Source organism: Vicia villosa, linkage group LG4 (assembly GCF_029867415.1).
Source record: "Vicia villosa cultivar HV-30 ecotype Madison, WI linkage group LG4, Vvil1.0, whole genome shotgun sequence".
Taxonomy (NCBI): domain Eukaryota; kingdom Viridiplantae; phylum Streptophyta; class Magnoliopsida; order Fabales; family Fabaceae; genus Vicia; species Vicia villosa.
In genome coordinates, this window is record NC_081183.1 from 106545845 (window position 1) to 106562427 (window position 16583).

At 35.4% G+C, this 16583-nt stretch overlaps 1 protein-coding gene across 1 annotated transcript; it reads right to left on the minus strand.

Moving 5' to 3' along the window:
* Positions 1-3342: 3342 nt before the first annotated feature.
* LOC131597625 (uncharacterized) lies at positions 3343-3693 on the minus strand. Its single transcript, XM_058870312.1, has one exon. The coding sequence runs from the start codon at positions 3691-3693 to the stop codon at positions 3343-3345; it is 351 nt and encodes a 116-aa protein (XP_058726295.1).
* Between the last annotated feature and the right edge of the window lie 12890 nt (positions 3694-16583).

Consider the following 16583-nt stretch of genomic DNA (forward strand, 5'->3'; position numbering starts at 1 on the left):
GGATCTCCATATATCTCAAAGTACCACCATAAAAATTTTCAAACTTCAATTCACTCAGACGCACAGTCAGCAGCTCAAACAGTCAACAGACGACCAGTTTGACCGAAAAGTCAACAGACAGTCAAAAATGAAATTTTTTGTCAACATCCATATTTTGTCAAAAGATTCATCATTTGATCATTGGTTGATCATAATTCATCAAGGAAAGATCAAAAATCAACAAAACCCTAAGTTTCAAAATTAGGGTTTTCTCCTAAAAAGTCAACTGAACTTTGACCGGCCATAACTCTCTCCTCGTTCATTCAAAAAATTCCAACCAAAGCTTGTTTTGAAGGAAATTCAATTACCTTTCAAATGCAATTGATCCCATGGTCATTGGATTCACCATTTGAAAAATATGAGCTCAGACATTACAGGTCATTTTCAAAGTCAACAAAAAGTGGTTTTTTGTCAAGGGCCATAACATCAAGATAACTTCTCCAAATGAAAAACAGTTTCCAAAGTGGCTTGTAGAGGACATATTGAGGTTTCTAAAAAGTACAAGAACTCCTTCATATGATAAAAATTGAGGGATTTATGCCTTGTTGAAGTTGGCTATTTTTTGGGAAAATGCATGAAATCAACATTGATCAAAAATGTTTTTTTTTCCAAAAGGGGCCAAGTTTACATGATCCAAACATGTTTCTAATGATACTAAAGGGCTCCCACGACCAACTTGAGGCCCATGGCATTTCTATTTCTTTTTTAATTTAATTTTATTCCATTTAAAGTTAAATTAAAAGAGAAATGGTGCAAGATAATGTATCAAGGCTTTTGTCCTTAGCATGAGCCATCAAAGTTGATCCAAACTCTGCAGCATAGAAGTACATGGCAGGCCTAGAGCAAGAGGGATGAAAATCTAATTGTAACTAAAAAATAGTAAAAATATTTTTTTTTTATGTTTTCTTTTATCATACAGTAGAATGTTTTAGTAATAAAATTGAAAAAAATTTCTTTGAGCTGGATTTCAAGAAAACAAACTACTGAACATATTTTCTATTAATATAAATGTTAATGCTATATAAAAGATACTATGCACTAATTTAATTACAAAAATGTTTTTGTCGAAAAATAAAATAAAATAGATGATTAGAATGGCAATGAGCAATATTAAAGCACTTTTATTATTAAATTGATGGTTAAATGTCAAATAATTACATATATTAATTGAATGCAAAATAGAGAGAGAAAATAAGTTTTAGGTATAAAAATAATTAAAAAAGAAATTATATAAATTATAATTAAGAGAGAGAAGATCTTTTTATCTTAAATTAAGAAGGTGCATCATGCTAATACACACCTTCATTAAAATGAGTGGATGTGTTATAGCATTCCCATATATATATATATATATATATATATATATATATATATATATATATATATATATATATATATATATATATATATATATATAGAACTCCCACTTGGATTGGAGATTTGGAGGTACATATTATAGCCAATTGCGTAACTCAATTCGCTTGCACTTTATGGTGCATATTATTTTATTTATTTCAGCAACATAGTGCATTGACCTCAATTGAAGATATCTCACAATCTAAATATTATTTTAAGACCATTGACTGCCATCTTATTCATATTCTCTGTGCTGCATCTGCCGTTGAGTTTCCTAAAAAAAATTATGTATATATATGTAGCCGGAATGAGAGACAGATCGTTGGTGTGAGAATGACTGAAGAATTCAATAAACCATTCAAAAGTTGGTGTGCAATGCAAATGTCCAATTCTAATAAACACGATACACAGTTTTGAATTGAATGCTTTTGATTTTTGACCATTTTGACCATCTTTTTCTTTTTAATGGCAAAGCAAAATATATATATATATATATATATATATATATATATATATATATATATATATATATATATATATATATATATATATATATATATATATATATATATATATATAAGAGAAAGAACAAGAGTAACAATGAGTAGTACTCCCTCCTTCCTACAATGAATGACTCAGCACACCATTTCACACAGATTAAGAAAAGTGTAAAAAAGTAAGAGAGATAATATTGTTTTTACTATAGTACCCTTATTATGTATTGGAAATGGTGAACTTTTTAATAATTAGAGGGTAGAATTGGAAAAAGTGTATTGAAAATTGAAATGGGTCACTCATTTTGAAAATCATTTTATTCCAAATAGATCACTCATTATGGGACAGAGGGAGTATAAAAGAAGCTAACACCAATAGAAGTGCGCAAAAAGAAAAGCTAAATAGTAACACAATCAGAAGGAAACAAATAAACTAACTACAAATAACCAAATCAAACTATCAAGACTACTACGAGGCTTTCGACAAGATAGATTTGTTGTTGGTGTTGATTGAAAATATACATGTTAAAAAAGTGTCACGTTGATTAATTTTTGTAAAGAAAATGGAGTTTAAGACTATGCAGAATTCAAGTTATTTGAAATCTCACATCGCTTAATTTTATGAAATAAGGGGGAGTCCAAAACTATATAAAATTCAAATTTTTATTATAAGATGCACTAATAAAAAATACTTTAAATTTTATATTTGACTTATTCAACAAACACTCTCTCTTTTTTTCTTTTGAAAAAGTCTTACACTTCATTAATAACAAAAACCTATTCCATCACATGTTTATGAGGAATGAAAAATGATTGACAAAGAGATATCAAATTTCCTATAACCCTCGTCAATCTAGTTTCCAAAATCTTGAAAATAATTCTTTACAAACAACCCACAGAAAAGTGGCTCAAACTACTTTATACATTGTGGATTATTTAGGAATTAATGAAATATATGAAGTTGTCACTACCTTTGAGAATGTCATTCAAATAAAACTCATTAACAAACATATCACATCTATCTATCTATTTGGATGAATTCCCAACAACTTTTGAAAAAAATCTAGGTTATAGCCATTTAAAATTAGGCATTTCTCCCCATCATTATTCTACACCACGTCTTTAAAATCATCATACAAGAATGGAGTTTGAAGCATTATACTTGGAGATTTTTTATTCTACCCCATGTTTTTCTTACGCACCACGCAAAATTCCTTAAATGTTCCTCAAAAATAGAAGTATATTTCCAGTGCACACCAAAATTTGATAAACTATACATTGGAACCAGAATTTAATTTCTGATTTTGACCCGGAGAAGTAATTCTGATTTTGTGCTACACTTAAACCAGAAAAACATCATTGAATAACACCAATATCACAAACTCAAAATACAATTTTTAACATAAACATAGGAAATACATTAAGGATTTTAACATAAATCAAAAATTACAGATCAACGTCCACATGGACGTTGCAACATCCTGATAATATCATCGACCGATCTTGAAATAGTCGCATCTAACTCGATCGAAACTTTCTCCTCAAAACTGGTAAAAGTATTCCACAAAGCCCATATATCACTGTCGTTCTTCAGCTCACAGTTGATGAACACAAGCTTCCCATCTTTGTCAACAGATGGCGAGCGGTACTCGATCTTCACAACTTTGCGATTGTCGCCATAAGGTACACGTTTCTGCAATATTTCAAGCACATCTTCAATTGGGGTGTACTTGGTGAACTTAAGTTTGCGTGATGGTGTATTGCCGATAAAGTGGACAACTCCAACATGCCATTTGATGTTCATTTTTGGTTTTTGGTGTTGTGGTATGAAACAATATGACAAGTGAGGTTATTTATACTAGTTGGAGGCAAATATGAACCATACAAATATTATCCTTGTGTCAGAATTGAAACCGGAATTTCACTTCCAGTTTTATATAAATTGTAACCGGAAATATATTTTTGGTTACTCCACTGGGAGTGAAAAACCAGAAACAGAACAGAAACAACAACTCATTAAAAAAACATCATGTATTCAAATATTGTATTTTGGTCAAACTATAAAAATGGCTATATTTCCATAACATAATGTTAGACGATAGGGATGGTCTAGAGGGGGTGAATAGACCACCTTTTTCCGACTTAAGAAAATTTTAGCTTTTGAAGCGTGACTTCCCTGAATCACTTAATCGTCTCCGAACGATCGATTTATCGGGGACCGGATATATGCACTAAACCGAACGGATGAAAACGGCGAATTATGAATTACGTTTTAACGAATTTATCAATTAAGTCGAATACACACTTAATATAGTATTACTCACAATGAACCGTTTTACCAAATTTTGATCAAAAATTGAATGAGTAATTTTATCGAACACTTGGTGATCGATCTTCACCAAACTTCACTTTTTGCTCAACAATGGATATTTAACAAAAACAAATATTGTAAAGATAAAAGTAAGAACGATAAAGAACACGAGATTTGTTAAGGCAGTTCCTCTATCGTCCTCGCAAGAGTACGTCTGCCCCTAATTTCAAATGAAATTAGGAAAGTTTTATTTGATTGCAAAATGTTTAACAAGGATAGAATTTACCAATCACCAACTACACACATGCAGTAAAATTAAATACAATTCTTTCCTCCCCTTGATTCAAGTAGAAACAAGTCAATGTCAATGATCTTCACCGATCAAGCCCCGATCCTTCCCTTTTAATCCTCCGGTTGTAGCAAATTTGATGAGCGAATCTTCAATCCCTCGATTCCTTATGCTCGGCTGAATTGATTCCCAAAGCGAAGCGATCGTCAAAAACCTTCGAATCAAACCTTTGATGTAGAAGGAAAAAACCTAAGGTTTTATACAAGAAACACCCTCAACAATCTTCACTCGAACAAGAACAATGTCTACCGTCGAACCTTATCAACGCACGTTCCTTACTTCGATCGAAAAAGATGATTATGTGTGATTTTCGATCAATAAGCGAAAGGTTGAAGATGAGAAGAAGCTTGAGTATATCTTTCACGTTTCTTGTAAATTTTTGCTTGAGAATGACCAATTTGATATATATACCACACCCCTTGCATTAGCCAATTAAACACAGCAAAAAACCAGTAAAAGTAGCGATAGGTCGACCTTCCCCACTGCATAGGTCGACCTGTTGAAGTTCTGCACTTGTTTTTGGACCAAGCATGACACATGCGTCGACCTGAAAGGTCGGCGTGCGCATACCCGAGGTTTCCTCAAAATGCCATGCGTCGACCTGAGCTATCAATGCGTCGACGCATTCTGTTCATACACTGAATCCTTAAGTCACCAGATTGGATGCGTCGACCTGAAGGGTCGGCGTGCGTGTCATACCCCAAAATTTTCCCATCTCACTTCATCTTCAAGGGTTCAAGGCTCAATGGTTAAACTCAAGTCACTCTCTCCTAATTAAAGGGTCCTCAAGTTAGGGTTTTGGATTTGCTAAGGAGAAAAGATGGATCAAGGGTTCCAATGGATTTCATATGGTTTATTAGGGTTCAAGGTATCTCCATGTCAAAAGTCAAGCTTCAATTCCAGGGATTGCTCATCCAAATGCTCAGATGATCCATAGTCGACTAGGTCGACCTAAAAGTCAACTATGGTCAAAGTACAGTCAAAACTCCTGATTTTTGGTCAACATCAACATTTTTATGTTATATTCATCATTTGATCAAAGGTTGATCATGATTCATCAAGGAGAGATCAGAAATCAATAAAACTCATAGTTTCTAAATTAGGGTTTTCTAGGAGAAAGTCAACTCAACTTTGACTGGCTATAACTTTCACATGGAGTATCAAAAATTTCCCAACCAAAGTCTATTCTAAAGGAAATTGGTTTCTCTACAACTTTGTCTCTCACATGCCAAGGCTAGAAATGCTTCATTAAAGAGATACGGTCCAATACATTACAAGTCCTCCCAAAAGGTCATTAAAAGTACATCTATTTCAGAAGCCCATAACATGAGCATGGAAACTTCAATGGAGATGAAACCAAAATGAGTGTTTAGAGGACTCTTTAAGCTTTCTAAAAAGTCCTAAAACACATCCATAGGATCAAATTTTAGAGAGATACGAGGTGTACAAGTTGGCCAAATTTCAAGAAATACATGAAACCCTAATTGCACAATTTTGCATTTTTGGATTAATGGGCCTAAGATTTTGATTTCAAACATTCTTATGACATAAAAAAATGACCTCTAAGAACATCCTCATATTTTTATTTTTTTTACTTATATTTATTTGAATTTTATTCAATTAAAAGGCAAATAAATTAAGTAAAATGTGGAAATAATTGAATTAATTCACATGGGTTTGATTTCTATCTTTTGAAGGCCCATATTATGCCCCATTGAGTGACCAAAAACGTGGAGATTGGTTGAGAAGGAAGAATAACCAATTTTGGAAAGTTTTCATACAAATTATATGAAATTACCAAGTCACCTCATAACCGAAAGTCCAAGCCCATTATTTGATCTAACTTGCTCCACATATACACACAAACTGATTCAGATTAGGGGAGGAGGTAGAGGAGGAGAAAAAATAGGGTTTCTCACGTTCAAAATTTTCAAGTTCTAGGGAAAGACTAAGAATCGATTCTCCAGGAAGTTTAAAGCAAAGAGAAGCATCCAAACATCATCCTGAAACTCCCAGGAGGAGATCCAAGCATTCATTCAAGGGCAAAGCATACCAGAACCTCATCTCTCAATTACATCGGCCGTTAAGGTTTGAAATTTCTAAATCCTTGATTTTAAGCGTATTCTATAGCATACTAATGTTTGATCAAGTTTGTGTGAGCTGGTAGATTGTTTCTGGGCGATTGGATCAGAGGTTTTACGTGGGAATCGCAACCCACCATTGTTGCACCGTGTTGCATTGTGTTACTTGTATCTCATTATGTGATAACACGTAATTATATCGTATATTAGGCTCGATTATAACATAAATTGTTTCGTTATTTTATTATAATTATATATTATTACGGTATTATGCTGGTATTTTCCTTTGTTTCAGGTATTATGTTTATGCAAGAAGCATTTGGCAAAAGAATAAGAAATCGAGAAGAAATCGTATTAAAAAGGCAAAAGAATCAAGTTGGAGGTACTGTAGTGAAGTGAGGTGCAAATAGAGGAATCCAAAGTGGAACACGCGAGGCCCAGCCCACGTGAAGCTGAAGCCCCCACGTCTCCAAGTGGGAGACGGTCGTCTCACCCTCCGCAAATCAAGGGAAGCACGTCCCTATCATTCAAGCCACGTCACCCACATCTCCATAAAGGGAGACGCCCGTCTCCACCCCTCTACCAATGAGAGACGCACGTCTCCAACGTCTCCTTGAATCATTCAAAGATTGAGACGCTCGTCTCCTACTTTTGAGGGCCCGTCTCCATTTCTTTCGCTTCATTTGCAGATGACTAATACCAAGACCTCCCACGTTTTATGGAACGGAAGTTACAAGGCAGCACTATATAAAGGACAAGATGTTCACGTAAAAGGAGTTGAACCGTGCTTAGTCCCAGCCACTGTTTTTAGTTCAGTATTATCTTCCTTTCATTCCAGCAATTTTAATTCCAGCTTTTATTTCTACTTTCGTTCATATTTTCTCACAACAATTTCTACACCGGAAATTGTTGTGAATCTTTAACTGATCTAACCTTACGTTAGATTTGGTTTTTAATTTCCTTGTTTTAATTCCTGCTGAATAATATTTGAAGAACAATCCAACCAACCTGTGGTGGAAGTTCAAGTACTCCAAGATTCCAAGTTTAATTAATTCAGATTTTATTATTCAGGTTTCTATTTACTGTTTTAATTATTATTGCATGATATATTGTATGCCTGCTAATATGCCTATTATTATGAACCAAATCTATTTATGCATGTTTAACCATATTAATATGTCTGGCTAATTTATTTAGATATCTGTATGTAAAGTAATCTAACCGTAGGGATCCGAAATAAATTGGCTTAAATATGTTTTATTAAAAATCACTGGTTTCTGGTTTTGTGTCTAATTTAATTTGATAAAGTTATAAAACCAACAGAGTGAGAGTTTGAGGTTTTAGAAATAATAAAGGTTAAGGTCAACAAAGCGAGAGTTTGAGATCTTTAACTGGATAGTAGACATAAGGCATTAGTTTTAAGGATGGCGAAAGCGTATTAAAACTGATTAGAAATTATTTACTTTCAAAAAGTGTTCTTAAACCCGACGCGGGATGGCGAAAGCGTGCGTTAGGGAATATTAGCATGAGCCGAGTCAATAGAGCGAGAGTTTGAGATAGGAAATTTAAGTAGATAACGAATTCATAAAGCGAGCATTTTATTAATTATGATGTTTTCAAAAAGCGTTTCTAAATCTGGTGGGATGGCGAGAGCGTACATTATGAGTTAGGATCGTAGTCTGAATCAATAGAGTGAGAGTTTGAGAGGAGGACTTTTAAATAACATAGTTAGTAAAGATCTTTGATTTAATTAGAATTTGGTCAATAGAACTTCGAATCACCTAAGTTAGATGAAATACATACTGATATCCGTTTATTATTATATTACCTAGATTTAAGATTTTATTTTCCCCATTTATAAATAACCCAAATATCATTAGCCTTAGCTTTACATAGTAACTTTAGATAACGGTAGGTCGATTTATAGTCCCTGTGGATTCGATATCTTTTAAAACTACACGACACGACTGTGCACTTGCAGTTATCCCGACTAATAGACACGCAAAGTCGCGATCAAGTTTTTGGCGCCATGCAGGCCGAACCAGGACAAAAGGATTACACCATTAGATTCGCAATGTGTTAATTGATCGATCTGGGTTTTAATTTCATGAAGAACGATGCGTTTTCGGTTGTTTTAGGGGGATTGCAGGTTGGAGAAGACGATTGGAGTTCGTCTCCGGCGTCTCTGGCTTTTGGGGTTCAGGCGGCCGCAGTGTGTCGCGTGGTGATTTGTCTGTTCCATAGGGGGAGACCTTGGGCCATGCGTGGCTGTTCCCAATTAGGTGGTCAATTTTTCAAATACTATCTCTCTCCATGTTTTATTGGTGCGCGCGTATAACTCTGGGCCCAGGTTTGATTTATGCTTGATTGTTCATCCAGGATCTTTTGTTGTGTATATGATTATTTTTGTGTATTATGCCAATGACTAACATCGAGCAGCAGCATTGGTAACAAAAGATCCCATGTGAAGTAACAGACCTGGGTTCGATCCCTGGGTCTGTATTATGTTTTGGTTATTTTTTCATTCATGTTCCAGCGCGCGCAACCCAGGAAAGACCACGATACACCTGCAGGCAATAACCATAGGATCCACCAAGCAGCAGATCCAACGCATCAGGATTGAAGGATCACCATAGACACTCATATGGCCACCATACAGGATCATGCCCAGGTTTTATCTATTTATTTATATATAATCTTTTCTTGTTTCTTTTAATTAATTAAGTCAATTTGGTTTTTTAGGTTTATTCTAGTAATTTGATTTAATTTAGGATTTAGGTTTTTTTTTCTCTCTAGTTTAGGATTTTATATTAATTTAATTAATAATTTAAAATTAGGTTTTATTAATTAGGTTAATTAGGATATAATTAATATTGGGATTTTATTTATTATTCGTTTCGACTGAATTAATCGGTCGCGATGGTTAATAATTAATTAAATAATATAAATTCAAATAAGGCTTATTTTGCTAAAGGGTTTTAACCGATTCTATTGGTTACGATGATTAGCATATTTTTATCAATTCGTTATTTATTTTGATCAAATCTATTGATCGCGAGGAGTAACGATAATTAATAATCTAATTAAAACACATCAATTTGCTAACGGTGGTAATCGAATCAATCGATTAAAATAATTAGCAATTCCTATTAAATCTGTTAATTATGGTGATTAAATCTATCGATCATCGCGATTAATAGAACATACTATAATCAGGGTTGTACGCCATTCAAAACACATTTCTTTCACAAAACTACGGAGTTTCAAAACTGCGATAAGGTAATTCAAAATACCTTGCAAACTGCGAATTTCAAAACTACGATAAGGTAATTCAAAATACCTTCAAACAACTTCGTATTAATCTAAGGCGTACAACCCTGCCCCGAACAACGTAGACTCTGATCCTCCATAAGGAGGTACGTAGGCACTTGGATAACCAAGGCGAGTCCCCTTCCCCAAAATTCTAATTAGGTTCGAATTTTGCCGTTCACCCTATTCATTTTCTTAGCTATAAACCCTTAACATTTTAAGCCACAAACCTTTTCCTTAAACTCAAAACCTTAGGAAAGGGTTAAGGGTGCATAACACCTTCCCTTGACCCGAACATAATAACTTACCCCGAATCTCTTAACTGCGTAAGGTTTCCTATTCGCCCTGGTAGAATAGGTGGCGAGTCTAAAATTCTATATTTTTAGGGCAGGTTGCTACAGTGCGCATACCCGAGGTTTCCTCAAAATGCCATGCGTCAACCTGAGTTATCAATGCATCGACGCATTCTGCTGATACACAGAATTTTCCTTAAGTCACCTGATAGGTCGACCTATGGTATATATGTGTCGACCTGTTGACTAAAATTTGACAAAAACACTCTTCTTTAATGCATGAATTGCTTAATGACTTTCCTCTTGCTAAAGTTAGATGAGTAGGATTCAACAAGTTCATCAGGAATTAGAGATAGAGCATTTTCCAGTTCAGGTTGTGGTTGAGAAAAGGAATCTCCCCTGTTAGCTCTCTTTCTTAAAGATTTGTGGGAAGCCATTGATGAATGATTGAAAGGAGTGTGAGAGAATTGTAGTTGGAGATTTTAGGGTTTTATGGTGGAGAGGTCGACGGCGCAGAGAGAAAGAGGAGGAAATGATTTTGCCTTTAAGCCCTTTTTAAATTTAACCTATTTTTGAAATTCTGCGACCGATGCGTCGACCTATGCAGGTCATGCGTCGACGCATTAGCTTTAAATATTGAAAAAAATTCTTGTGATAGGTCGACACACAGAATTAGTAGGTCGACCTATTTTTGGCATTTTTCAAAAATTGGTTAAACTTAATATGTGTATGCATGAGAATACCAAGATATGCATAAAACATACACACTTATGAACAAGTAGCAAGTTTACCATGTTGATGCATTATCATGAGAGAAGTCTAAGGTTGAAACGATATTACCTTTACACATGGGAGATAGAGAAATATGCCCTCACATATCTTGAGTAAACACTTCAACACATTTGTGAGAACATAGATGATAATAATGATAATAAATAGAGCATATGCAACTACTCATAGTTGCAGCCTATCCGATATATCAAGGACACCAAGTTCCCTACGAATGTGAAACAAAGGCTCGGTAGCTAGTGGTTTTGTAAAGATATCGACAAGTTGATTTTTGCTATCAACATGCTCAAACACTACATCACCTTTCTCCACATGATCTCTAAGAAAATGGTGCCGAATTTCTATGTGTTTAGTGCGAGAGTGCAAGACCGGATTTTTGGTTAAATTTATAGCACTTGTGTTATCACAAAAGATGGGAATATGATCAAGCTTGACATTGAAGTCAAGTAATTGTTGCTTGAGCCATAATATTTGAGCACAATAATTATCGGCCGCCACATATTCCGCCTCGGCAGTTGACAAAGCAACGGAAACCTGTTTCCATCTATGCCAACTCACTAAGGAGTTTGAGAAGAAGTGACATGTACCACTAGTGCTTTTCCTATCCAACTTGCACCCAGCAAAGTCGGAATCGGAATACCCAACCAAATAACAATCACTACCTTTGGAGAACCATAAGCCATGCTTAGTCGTACCAACAAGATACCTAAGTATGCGCTTAACGTCTTTTAAGTGAGACTCCTTAGGACATGATTGGTATCTTGCACACATACAAACACTAAACATAATATCGGGACGAGAAGCGGTAAGGTAAAGTAGGGAACCGATCATACCTCTATACCTTTTTACATCAACCGGCTTACCATGTTCATACCGATCAAGATTTACCGCGGTAGGCATAGGAGTATCAATGGCCTTTGACTTTGCCATGTCAAAGCGTTTCATAAGCTCTTGACAATACTTAGTTTGACTCACAAATGTGCCTTCCTTTATTTGCTTGATTTGGAGTCCAAGAAAGTAGTTTAGTTCACCCATCATGCTCATCTCAAATTCTCCCTGCATAAGCTTAGAAAACTCCTTGACAAGAGTCATGTTAGTAGACCTAAAAATAATATCATCAACATACACTTGAACCAATATAGAATGCTTTTCATGTCTTTTAATGAATAGGGTGGTATCTACCTTCCCTCTTGAGAAACCTTGATTTATCAAAAAGTTACTAAGCCGTTCGTACCAAGCTCTTGGAGCTTGTTTAAGACCGTACAAGGCACGCTTAAGTTTATAAACATAATTGGGATAATCAACGTTTTCAAAGCCAGGAGGTTGGGATACATAGACCTCTTCATTAATAAACCCATTTAGAAAAGCACTCTTAACATCCATTTGATATAGTTTAAAGTTTTGTGAACATGCAAATGCAATTAACAAGCGTATTGCCTCGAGTCGGGCGACCGGAGCATAAGTCTCCTCATAATCGATCCCTTCCTCTTGGCTATACCCTTGAGCAACAAGACAAGCCTTGTTGCGAGTAATAATACCATTTTCGTATAATTTGTTCCTAAACACCCATTTAGTGCCAATTACTCGATGGTCTTACGGAGGAGGGACAAGGTCCCAAACCTCATTTCTATTAAATTGGTTTAGCTCTTCTTGCATAGCTAAATACCAATGCTTATCGACTAATGTATCTTTCGAGTTTTTAGGCTCAATTTGAGAGACGAAAGAATAATAAAAACAAAAGTTACTTATCCTTGACTGTGTTGTTACTCCTTTTGATATGTCTCCTAGAATGTTCTCCATAGGATGGTCCTTAGAAGATTTCCATTCAAGAGGAAGATCACTTTTGTCACTTGGTTTGTCTTCCACTTTCTCTTTAGGTGCTTGATCCACTTCCTCTTTAATATTCTCGGGTGAGAGGCAATCTTTATTTATCTCAAGCTTAGCATCCGGATCCTTAAGTATACTCTCAGTTGAGATACCTGCACCATTTAAAACACTACCTTTTCCGACAACTTTCGGACAAGACTCATCAAAAGAAACATGTACGGACTCTTCAACAATATGTAACCTTTTGTTGTATACTCTATAAGCTTTACTAGATTGAGCGTATCCTAGAAAGATACCCTCATCCGCTTTTGCATCAAATTTACCAAGATTTTCCTTTCCATTATTTAAAACAAAGCATTTACATCCAAATACGTGAAAGTGGGATATGTTTGATTTTCTTTCTTTTAAGAGTCCATACGGTGTTTTGTTTAGAATAGGTCGTATCAAGATCCTATTTAAAACATAGCAAGCCGTATTTATGGCATCAGCCCAAAATTATTTTGGAAGTCTACGTTCATTAATCATAGTCCGCCCAAGTTCTTCCAAAACACGGTTTTTACGTTCCACCACTCCATTTTGTTGTGGAGTTCGTGGTGCGGAGAAGTTATGATTATTGCCATGATTTTCACAAAACTCTTCAAAAAGATGATTTTCAAACTCACCCCATGATCACTTTGAATGGATACTATGGTAGTATTCAACTTATTTTGAAATAATTTGGCAAATTTCTCAAATGCGGAGAAGCTGTCACTTTTGCTTGCTAAGAAAATCGTCCAACAATACATAGAGAAATCATCAACTATGACAAACCCATAATAGTTCCCACCTAGACTTTTTATTCTAGATGGTCCAAAAAGGTCCATATGAAGAAGTTCAAGAGGTCTCATTGTAGATACAATGTTTTTAGATTTAAAAGAGATCCTCGTTTGCTTCCCCATTTGGCACGTATCACATAAGTGATCTTTGGAGAACTTAATTGTGGGTAGGCCAACAACTAGGTCTTTTGAGACGATTTTATTAAGCAAATCGAAGTTGACGTGAGCCAAATGTCTATGCCAAAGCCATGAGTCTTCACTCATAGTTGCTAGACATTTGGCCTCGGTCAAAGATACCTCATTTAGGTCAAGCATGTATACATTGTTTACCCCCAGGCCTTTGAACACATCATCTTTCTTGTCATCATTTCTAATTGTGCAACTTTCTTTTGAAAATGATACCGAGTATCCTTTATCGCACAATTGACTAATGCTAATAAGATTGTGTTTAAGGCCCTCAACTAGAAGGACGTTAGAGATAGTAGTAGAAGAGGGATTACCTACACTACCTTAACCGAGTATTGCACCCTTGTTGTTATCACCATAGGTCACAAATCCTTTCTTCTTAGCCACAAAGTCATAGAATAAAGATAAGTCACTCGTCATATGTCTTGAGCATCCGCTATCTAGAAACCACCTTTTCTCAGAAGGCTCAAGACATTCCACCTACAAATTTAAACAAGGGAAATAGATACCCAATTTTCATTGGGTCCTTGTGTGTGAGTGAAACAAATGTTTCTCTTGGGAGTCCATTTGAAAATGCCTTTAGGAACCAAAAGTTTCCTAAAGCGACATTTTTTAATGGTATGACCCCTTTTGCAACAATATAGACATCTTGAGTTTGAATGGTCATTACATTTGCTAGATTGATCTTTTATCACATAAGTGTATCGTTGATACGGATTTATCATACTATTTTTGATATGTAATCGATCAATAGCATATGTAATTTTTGGTTGTGAAGCCTTGTCTAATTTGGCTTTGATAATTTTAACTTCTTTTTGCCAAATGTGACAAGTTTCACATCCTCCCCATCTAAACCAAGGACTCTTGTCAACTTCGCTTATGTCTTTGATACTTTTAATCATAGATTCCTTGAGAGTTTCTAATTCCTTTTCGGAATCGGAGACTTTCTTCTCAAGGTATTTGAAAATCCTTTTTATTTGAATCTAAGCGTTGAAATGCTTCCTTAGCTTCATGATGTAAAGTATCAAAGGCATGCTTTAATTCAAAATAAGACATATCATCAACATTATTATATTTCTCATGACTTACAATCTTTTTCTTCTTTTGATGGGCCATGAGACATAGGTTGACGGTTTCCTCTTCATCACTTGAGCTTTCTTTGCTAGATGAGTCACTATCACTTTCTCAAGCGATATAGGTTCTTCTTCCTTTTGTTTGCTTCTTTTGAGGTTTTCTCTTTGCCTTATCTTTCTTAAGCGAAAGGGCAATCCGGCTTGTAGTGACCTGGTTTACCACAATTGTAACAAGATCCTCTAGGTTTAGTCTTCTTATACTCATCTTGCTTGTTAGGCTTTGATTGACGTCTATAGTCGACTAGATTGTTGTCCGAGTGTTTGATTTCATTCTTTCGAAGATATTTATTGTACCTTCTTACGAACAACCCCATATCTTCATCCGGACTATCATCCCCGTCACTAGATTCACTATCACACGTATCTTTGGTGGATGACTTTGAACTTGAAGCCTTTAGAGCAATAGACTTCTTTTCGGTGTCCTTTGAATTCTCTTTCTTTTCGTGCTTGTTTAGGTTCATGAGATCTTGCTCATGCTCTTCAAGCTTTCCAAATAGAGCCGTGAGATCCAATATAGAGAGATCGTTGGCTTCTTTGATTGCCGTGACTTTAGGTTTCCATTCCCTACTAAGACATCTCAAAACTTTATTACTAGCTACGGCATTGGGAGTAATATGTCCCAAAGTGTGTAAACGATTCATAATATGAGAAAATCTCTTTTGCATTTCCACAATGGTTTCACCTTGCTTCATGTGAAAGAGATCAAACTCTTGCGTCAAGGTATTGATTCTAGCTAGCTTAACATCATTAGTTCCTTCATGGACGACTTGTAATGCATCCCACATTGCCTTTTCCGTTTGGCAATGCGATACACGAAAGTACTCATCAACCCCTAAGGAAGCTATAATCATGTTTCTAGCTTTCCAATCATACCCGTAATTCTTTTCATCTTTTTCATCCCATTGTGCTTGAGGTTTAGGTCTGGTAACGCCTGCATAGTTGGTTATGGTGATAGCCATAGGACCATTGACGATGACATCCCAAATTTTTCTATCAACGAAATTGATATGAATGCACATACAATCTTTCCAATAACTATAGTTTTCTCCGGTGAAAACAGTCGCTTTATTATACACCCCTTTTTGACCGTTCTCCATTTTCTAAAAAGTTATATACCAAGCACTAGATGAACCGACGCTCTGATACCACTTGTTAGACGATAGGGATGGTCTAGAAGGGGGTGAATAGACCACCTTTTTCCGACTTAAGAAAATTCTAGCTTTTGAAACGTGACTTCCCTGAATCACTTAATTGTTTCCAAACGATCGAGTTATCGGGGACCGGATATATGCACTAAACTGAACGGATGAAAACGGCGAATTATGAATTACGTTTCAATGAATTTATCAATAAATTCGAATACACACTTAATAGAGTATTACTCACAATGAACCGTTTTACCAAATTTTGACCAAAAATTGATTGAGTAATTTTATCGAACACTTGGTGATCGATCTTCACCAAACTTCAATTTTTGCTCAACAATGGATATTTAACAAAAACAAATATTGTAAAGATAAAAGTAAGAACGATAAAGAACACGAGATTTGTTAAGGCAGTTCTGCTATCGTCCTCGCAGGAGTACGTCTGCCCCTAATTTC

Coding starts and splice junctions, on each gene's coding strand:
- LOC131597625 (XM_058870312.1), bottom strand. CDS start 3,693: ATGAACATCAAATGGCATGTTGGAGTTGTCCACTTTATCGGCAATACA.